The following is a 9,536-nucleotide window of genomic DNA, read 5'->3' on the forward strand; positions in this document are numbered from 1 at the left end:
TCTGAGGGAGGCCCTCGATGCTGGTCATGAGATGCTGCTTTAAGTATGAGCACAAGGGGCCATGCTGAGGTCCTGTCCCATCTCCCAGTAGCTAGGGTACCCAATGCTTCCACTCACTCCTTGTTTGAAGCAAGGCCTCATATAATCCAGACTGGCCTCAAAGTGGCTATGTAATTGAGGATGACCTTGGATTTATGATCATTCTGCCTCCATCTCTGGAGTGTTGAGATTACAGGCATGCACTCCAATATCCAGTGTTTGTAGTTCTGGGGGGACCAAACCCAGGGCTCTGTATACAGGAAGCACTCTGCCAATGGAGCTAGGTTCCCAGCCCCTACAAAGTCTGAAAAGGTGGATTTTAGACCTAGGGCTCTGTTTTGAAATAAGAGTCTACATTTATTTATGTAACTATGCTCCTCCCTGGAGGTTCTTATCTGGATATGCCTCAGGGGGAAAGCAGCAGAATGTATAGGCCTACATGCATGAGTAAGTCTGTAAATAAAAGGGAGCTTGGAGCCTCATCGAAAAAGTGTTAGTAATGATGGGTCAAACTGCCCCCTTCAATAAAACTGCTGATATTGAAAATTTAAAAGATTGACTAGGTCATAAACATATCAAATAGGAGCTGGGAAAATAAACCCACAGAGATGCCACAAAATTAGAAATTTCACAAACTTGGGAAAAGCAAAGAGGGCTGGGTAATCTCAAGCTGGAGAAGCACAAGCCAGACCCAGCAGCCTGTCTAAGGGAAGCTGGCGGTCCCGTCACAGGGCTCTCCAGTTATGTGACTGGCTCTACTGTCACGCAACTCCCTCTCCACTAGTCAGAGAACAAACGGACAGCAGCAGGCATGTGCTTTCGAATTTTATTTTTCTGTGCAAAGGGAGTATTATTTCTGGATAAGGCAAGATAATGTGGTCACGACAGAAGCAGCCAGACTCGATCTACACAGTTCACAGGACTACTCTCAGTAGGTCTTATCCAGCTTGGCAATCAGTTCTTCACAGATTTTTGTCAATTCTTCAGCCTCTTGATTCTTCTTCTCAAGGGCCCTCCCCAAGGACTCCACCTTCCTCTGCTCTTCTTCACAGATTTTTGTCAATTCTTCAGCCTCTTGATTCTTCTTCTTAAGGGCCCTCTCCAAGGACTCCACCTTCCTCTGCTCTTTCAGGAGGCCAGCATGGAGAGCATCACTTTCAGCCTGTGCCTTGGAACGAATCTGAGCAATTTCCTCATTGGCTCTGTCCAGTTTTTCCTTTGCATAAACTTTCAGGATCTGGTATCGCTGTTCTTCCAGCTTAATTCTGGCTAAGTAATTCTCTGCACAGTGTTTCAAGGCTTCTTCGTTCTTCTTGAACCCTTCCAGCACGCCTTTCAGGTTTTCATATCTCCTGAAGAGACCAGAAAGAGACGTCTCCACTGAGCTTAAGTCAGCCAGAGCCTGTTCCTTCTCCATATTCAGCTGCTGGAAAGCCTTCTGACAGCTCTTGCTTGTACTCTGCTGGTTCTCAATCATCTGGGAAATAGTCTTTTCATATTCTGTCACAATTTTCCTCATCTCCAGGACTTCTTCTCGGCTCTCTTCGTATTTCTTTTTCCATATATTTGCTTCGATCTCTTTAGTGATTATCTCTTCTCTGAGCAATGTGACTAGAGCAGTATTGTCTGCTTCCCTGAGGCAGATCTCATCCAGGGGACTTTCATCCCCACAGGCCACAGACACAGGGGCCTTTACTGAAGAGGACTCCAGCAGTCCATGCACAGCCAGCTCCTCTTTCTCCACCTTCTGGCATGGTTCCTTTTCTATGCCTTCGACCTTAGTCCCTGCTGACTTCTGAGCACACAATGTAGACACCAGTTTCTCCTCATCAGTTGCTTGGCCGTCCCCGTTAGGAATGTCTGAGATCTGTGACATCACAGCTGCTTCATCCTGAGAACACACATCCAAATCAAGAGACTGAGTTATTAAATGCGACTTTACCTTCTTGAGAGAATTAAGTTGATTACTAGGGGCAGAACAAAAGCCGCTGCTTGCCAGAGCTGGGGTTGAAGCTGTGTGTGGTGGCACATGCCTTTAATCCCAGCACTCGAGAAGCAGAGGCAGGCAGATTTCTGAGTTCGAGGCCAACCTGGTCTACAAAGTGAATTCCAGGACAGCCAGGGCTATACAGAGAAACCCTGTCTCGAAAAACAAAACAAAACAAAAAACAAAACAAACAAACAAACAAAAAAGCTGTGGTTGGTTTAAAAGGATCCACAGATTCATCTATGCTGGGTCAAAGTGGTAGGAGCCTTTGAAGGAGAGGGGTGGGGAGTTCTCCAGAATGGGACAGCTCCTGAAGGAATTAAAGTTAGGGTGACCCCATTTACTTACTTCTAACTTAGGAAACGTCTGGGTGAGAGAGGTATCTTGAACTGTTGGGTCTGCAGACAGCTCAACATCTTCTGGCTTACTGAAGCCATCTTTTTGCGTGCTAGGTGCCAGTTTGTTACTGGGTTTCCTGCCAGGTTGCTTTGGTAGGGCACTCCTGGCCTCGACATTCTCCCCATCTTCTGTAAAATCATCCTCAAGTTTGAGAGGTGAGTCACTGGACCCTTCCTGCAGCTCAACCCCTGAGTCAATGGTGCCATTACTGTGAAAGCCAGAGGCTTCTTTAATGTTAAGGGGAGATCTCTGGGCCCTCGACCCTCTCAGCACACTAGGATTCACGTTCTGATCCAACTCATCTCCTGCTTTTATTCCAAGAGCTGCAAGGTCATCTGGGAAATACCTGGTTTCTCTTGAAAACGGCTTCACTACTACTGACATCCTGCTAACATGATATTCTTCCTTGTCTTTGACATACATGATTAGGTATGGATCGATAGTCACCCCTGGTGCTTCATTTTCTGAAGAGCCAGAACATGCATCAGGTGAACATTTTTCAATTACTTTTGCTACCAACTGCTCATCAGCTTCTAGAGATTCTTGGGGACCTGCTTCAGGTTCTGCCAATCCCCATGATGAATCACAAGACTCCCTGAGAGGAGATCTGATTGGAGTTTCAGTTTCAGTAGTCTCAAAATTAAGTTCAGAATCAGACTCACAACTCAGGGATTTAGTCTCAGTCAGCAAGTCCTTTTCCTTCTCAGAGTCGTCTTCAGAACCTCCTGCTTCATCTTCTCCCATGCTCGAATCACGTGTCGTGGTACATGTCCACTTGGCCCACTGCTTGGCCAACAGGATCTGCCAATGACTGAACATGAACTCGGCTGCGGCCCCTGCAGTGGTGGAAAGGCTGTCTCTTCCTTTAAAATGGAGGGGCTTTGACAGGCACTGGCAATGTTGCCGGCGGTTGTGGATCAACTAGCGCCCTCGGTCTTGGTGCAGTGCTTCCTTCCAGGGCCCCACAATGCTGCTTGCCCCTAGCTCCCACCCGGAGCAGCCTAGGCCACCGTGGCACGGCTCCCCTGAAACCAATCTTCTATTGGCACTTTTGACTAACATACCAGAACATCAACTTTACTCCATACGTTCTTTTCCAGCATGTCAGCCAGCTTCCTGAGGTCTAAAGGACTATCTTTGAGTAAGATGGTGAAAAAGCAGATACTGCCATCTGTCACTGAACAGGTACTCAAGTTGGTGGTGGTTCAGAAGTGATCATCCAGTAAGACAGTAAGACCTGCTCTCTAGGCAGGTATCCAATGATGTCACAGAGTGAATGCTGTGAGCTCATCTTTGATGATGTATCTCAGGTATATCTGACATTTGGGAAGTTCACAGAGTTTGGGAAGCCACAATTAAGTGATTTGGAATGAAGCAGACTGGGCCAAACTTGTGGTGGAAAAGGCTGATTGCCAACTCCCTGACCACCAGCAGGTGATGGCTTCGTTGAGGTACATACTTTAGAAGCCACTAAGTATATTGTATAAGAGCTCTGGGAAACATCACTTATGTAGTGACTGAGTAGTTTCTGATCCTCTGTCTGCTCCAGTGGGTCTGAACTTCATCTAGCCAACCCAACCAAGCCATGGTCCATCCATTGTGAATACTACATTCTTTCTTCTTCCACCCCAGAAATCACAGTAAGAGTTCATGATTGGCTTCAAATGAAAGAAATAAATGTAAAATCACTTGCAGGGATGGGGGAAGCAAGTTAAGAGAAGGAGGTTTGATATGTTAACCCATGCTTTCAGGGATTTCTATACATTGTCATTTCTCTACATATTTCTGATCCTATAGAAATTTCTTTGATAAGGAGTAGAACCTACACATATCTGGATATAAGGATAAGTATTTAAAATAGTCAAAATTTTTACTGGTTTAGGCAATTGGCATTACTGGTTTCTGCTCTAGGTCAATGACCTAACTAGCCATGTTCAATTTCAGTTTCCAGTAACAGTTTCCAGGACTGAAATTATCCTTAATATGCCTGAGTGTATTGACTCTTATTTATAACAAAAATATTGGAAGCTATATTGTGTGTATATCTTCTATCCTTGGTAAGCATTCACTTTTTATCATATCCCACTTTATTCTAGAATTTGTACTTTCTTTTGTTGATATGAAAAGCATTCCACTAAATGACATCCTCAGCAACACTCCTTCTTACTCTCTGATGGCTCAACACTCACTTTCCACTTCCAGTCATAGCAGCCAGACTACTGTTTCATATTAACTTCTGGAGACTATTACACTTATTGTTTGTATAAATAATAGTCATGATTTACTGCTAGCAAGGAAAGACATGAAATTAGTTGAAGGATTAATAGGGGCATCATTGGGGAATTTGTGTATTTATAAACCTTGGCCTAATCTATTTTCCACAAACAGTGATGATCTTCCAAATGAACTATATTTAGTAGTGCATGCTGAGTATCATCAACAATTCCATAATGTTAGTATTTCCAGTAATTATTTTAAGTAATGAGATCTGAATCCTTTCACTTGAAAAACTGGCCTTAAAATCTAGACAAAATTAGTTATTTATTTTTATTTCACATCAATACACTTGACATTTTTAGCACTTATTGCATTTGATACTTGAACAAAAATAGCAAGAGGACATATTATAATACTATTGCTCTAAAATAACCATTTTATAGGCCAAAATAAAAGAATTAGTGTGAGATGAATGAATATGTTCCTATAAAATAATATAAAAATAATTCATTTAATTCAAATTAAAGACAAATATATGTCAGTGTTTTTCTTTGAAATTTGTAAAACATGCCACTGACTATATATTCTGTATTAACTAAAAAAGTTGTAGTGGAAGGCTTTTCTCTCACTTTCTTTAATAAATGGTCTTTGATTAATAACTGATTTAATGAGTGAAACTGAGATAATCAAAATAAATTAAGTGTTCTAAAACCTACTCCTTTTGATATATATATATATATATATAAACTATATATATATATATAGTTTTCTCTATCTTTTGTGGCATTGGGGAGAAAATTCAGACCTGAAAGCATATGAGATAAGTGTTCTACCACTAAACTACAGTTCCAACCCATCATGTATGACTTTTGTCAAGATTTTCTTTATGCCTGCTTTTCTTTTTTCCTCAGAATCTATCACACCATTTTTTTTCTCTCTCAGGAACTGAACTGCATAGAGGTGGGTTTTTTATTTGTTTGTTTTGGTTTTTTATCTATTGCTGTGATCAAGCATCATGATCAAAAGCTATCTGAGAAGGAAAGTGTTTGGCTTACATGTCCTGGTCACTGTCTGTCATAAAAGGGGGAAGGAACGCAAAACAAGAATCTGGAGCCTGAAAATGAAACAGATGATGGCCAGGTGTTGCTTACTACTAGCTTGCTCCTCACATCTTGTTCAGTCTGTTTTTTATACAACCTAGGCCATCTGACCAGGGTTTGCATTTTTCAGAACTGGGTTCTCCAGCATCAATCATTAATCAAGAAAAAGCCTCACAAAATTGCCTATACACTACTCTGATAGGGGCAGTTTATCAATTATAGTTTTTCCATCACAGATGAAATGTGACTTCATTTATTCAGTTACAGGTACATCTTCTTCAACCTACATTTATCTTTTTTAAAAAAATATTTTCTTCATTTACATTTCAAATGTTATCCCGAAAGTTCCCTATACCCTCCCCCTCCCTGCTCCCCTACCCACCCACTCCCACTTCTTGGCCCTGGCTTTCCCCTGTACTGGGGCATATAAAGTTTGCAAGACCAAGGGGCCTCTCTTCCCAGTGATGGCCGACTAGGCCATCTTCTGATACATATGCAGCTAGAGACATGAGTTCTGGGGGTACTGATTAGTTCGTATTTCAACCTACATTTCTTGAGGGATATTTCCTCTGTCACCATTGTTTCCCACATATTTAATACAGGATGAAATTTTAATTGCATTAATAATGGTCTGATTTTTATTGCTTGGCAACATTCGTCCTGAACTTGACCAATTATATACTGACAATGTATTGCAAACATGTGCTTTAAAAATATTAATGTAATTGGGCTTCTCAGCCAAGCCAAGCTGTATTTTCAATATCAGCATGACAAACTAACCTACTGTAGATTAAGAGATATATGTGCTGATTTAAGTTTTCTTAAATGAACATATAAAGTAAAATAGTATATAACTACCATCTCCGTAGAAGTCTGGCTGAAAACTGAAGCCCACCAAAGCAACTCATCAAGCACTATTAACTCGCTCAGATTCATAATCCTTAAATGCAAAGTGTATGTTTGAATTTAATACTTGAAATAATGTTAGAATACATACAGAGAAAACTTTCATGATCCAAGTGTTCTATAAATGAAGAATGAAAGTTTCTAGGACAAATAAAGAAATAGAAGGGAGGGATTAAAGAGGAGTTAAGTGAAGATAGGTTTGTATGTTTAAAGAGTGTCATAACTGAAAAATTTCAACTCTTAGCTTCATAATTATCATAATAGTATCAGCAAAATAAAGAAACACATTTGCAATAACTCTCATCATTGAACCTGAATGTGATGACTATTCTTGGTTGTCAACTTAACTACATCTGAAATTAACTAACTTAAACCTCAAAATAGAGATATTTGCTTTTACTCTTTACCTGCTTTCTCTTACCTTACTAGCAATTCTGTCCCTTCATTGGCATTAGAGTCTACTTCTTTAGGAGGGTGGCAAGTTCATTCCATATGTTCTATTACTATAAAGAACATTGAGTAATACACTGAATACAAATGAAACAGATATTAACTGATCACCTTGTACACCCCAGATGTTTATTTGAATAGATAGAAAATGTCTATTCAAAAAATGATATAATGGGGCTCTTCCAAGCGACTTTATGAAGATTATACATTTAAAAAGCTGTGGATTTAGTGAAGATGGCTCATTTTTTAAAAGATAGGATGATATGTAAAGAAGTCTCAGTTTTTATATTTGATTTAGAAAAGAGGGTACTAGAAGTAAAAGGAATGGATATAGAATGAGGATTAAGCATGAATATTTATCAAATATCATTTATGTACCAACGCACTAGTTACTGAGATATAATAAGCACAGATGGCCATTATTTGAATAATGAATAGAACAGAAGAAAGGTGTAATTGCTAGGGCAATCACTATAATTTAACAGGGAAGATTTATAACTAATAAGACAAAGGAAATGGATGAAGAAATTAATTTTAAGGTATCTAGATCTGTAAAAAAAATAAACTGAGTCATAGATGAGAGATACAGAAAAAATAATCACAAAGTAAATCTAACCACATGAGTAATATAAATTTAAAAGTCATACACTTACAAATTGGGTAAAAGGGGCAACTGAATCTTTGTCAATATGACATCTACATATAAAATTTTTACTTTAAAGAAAACATCTAGTGTTAAAAGTAAAAACATAGAAGTATATAATGAAACGTGTGTGAAGTAGAAGGTTATACCAATAGCAAACTAAGTGAACTTCCAACCAAGTGATACTATAGGGATAAGAATTAAGACACTGAGACCAGAAATATAGTTCAAAAATTAAAAGCTCTTATTGTCCAGTCTAACAACCTGAGTTTGATTCCTAGGATCCCCAAATGGAATAATAGAAGTCCCCCAAACTGTGCTCTGACATACACATATGCACTATGACACTTATACATCTATACACAGATACACACACACAAACACACACACACACACACACACACACACTGAGACAGAGAGATACAGAGAGAGACACAGAGAGAGACACAAACACACACACATACAGAAAGAGGGGGGCACACAAGCACATAAAAATAGTTCAATTTATCAGAAGCACAAAAATCTTAAGCTTCATATATCTCCTGAGAGTTTTAATATGTAAAGAACTGAATCTGTTGCAGTTGCCAATTATTCACTACTGAAATCAATCCCAGGGTGGGAGTATGCTTTCCTTGCTGCCTGACCCAATGTTCTGGGTTCCTGCATGAAAGTGTAGATACCACCTTCCCTCTGATATTCCTGAGTTATTACTTACTAAAATCTATATTTCATTTTTATTGCCCTAGACTCATTTGTCCCCCTCCCCAGGTTGTTCTTCCCTGTCTCTTACATGTTGGCTGTCTCTCTGTCCCCCACTTCTCAGGGCTAATATTTACTCCTCTCCCAGCATGGCCATTCTATCTCCTTCTTCCTCCCTATGTCCTGTGCCAGAGAATTCTAAAGTCCTGCCTCTGTCTCTCAGACCAGTTATTAGCTACCAGCAACTTTATTTACCAATTAAAACCAACTGGAGGAAGGGACTTTCAGTGTCTTAGCAGATTCTCATGCAATTTTGGGGAACCAATTAATATAATACAAATGTTAGATCAAATCCACAGTAGAACCCAAGAGAAAGAAAGAAGCAGACATACTACTACAGTCAGAGAATGGTTTTTTTTTTTCTTTTGTACTTAATTTGAGGTAAAATGACAAGGTCAAAACAGTGGTTGTATAACAGTTGTCTTACTTTATACACTTGAGATTGGGTATTTATCAATATAGACATGAGAACACCGAGAAATAGCTTTGTTTATTTCAAGACTCCTGTTTGCTCTTATGTAGTCAATCACTCATATTAGAGAGGATGCTCAAGCCTTTCAGAAAGAAATACTAAATATGTTTTACTTAATTCTATCACCTGGCAGGAACACACATGTAATTTCTTCAAAAGCTAAAGCAAAAGAAATAAACACAGTCAAGAATGGGAGGTTATTTTACATATATTGATGAAGGTAATATCAGATTTGTATAGATGGGTACTGCTGAACCAGGGTTACTTCATTGAAGCATTTATCATCTTTATCATCATCATCACTAGAAATTGAGCATAGGTTCTCTCATATGTTAGGCAATCACTTTATTACTGAGCTACATCTTCATACTGAAATGTTTTGAGACAGAAGACAGCATTGGCAATGTTTTGTTAAACTGCTACATATTTGTATGGCATCTTTTACATGAATTTTGTTTATGTTAATGTAGGCATACATGCATTCAGGCTAAGTGCTGGCATAAAAATATAATGAATAACACCAACTCATAAACACTCAAGCAAATATGTTCAAGTGAAATGAAA

The 9,536-nt window shown here is 39.3% G+C and overlaps 1 protein-coding gene across 1 annotated transcript; it reads right to left on the reverse strand.

Annotated features, from left to right (window-relative positions):
• Nucleotides 1-869: 869 nt before the first annotated feature.
• Nucleotides 870-3,346, reverse strand: LOC110286783 (transforming acidic coiled-coil-containing protein 1-like). The gene is made up of 2 exons (XM_021153373.1): nt 2,375-3,346; nt 870-1,930 (listed from the first exon to the last, which is right to left on the reverse strand). Exons 1-2 carry the CDS (start codon nt 3,242-3,244, stop codon nt 968-970), a joined length of 1,833 nt encoding a protein of 610 aa, XP_021009032.1. The 5' UTR covers nt 3,245-3,346; the 3' UTR covers nt 870-967.
• Between the last annotated feature and the right edge of the window lie 6,190 nt (nt 3,347-9,536).

Source organism: Mus caroli, chromosome X (genome assembly GCF_900094665.2).
Source record: "Mus caroli chromosome X, CAROLI_EIJ_v1.1, whole genome shotgun sequence".
NCBI classification, from domain to species: Eukaryota; Metazoa; Chordata; class Mammalia; order Rodentia; family Muridae; genus Mus; species Mus caroli.

Coding starts and splice junctions, on each gene's coding strand:
- LOC110286783 (XM_021153373.1), bottom strand. CDS start 3,244: ATGTTCAGTCATTGGCAGATCCTGTTGGCCAAGCAGTGGGCCAAGTGG. Junction 1,931..2,374: donor AGACGTTTCCTAAGTTAGAA/GTAAGTAAATGG, acceptor GTGTGTTCTCAG/GATGAAGCAGCTGTGATGTC.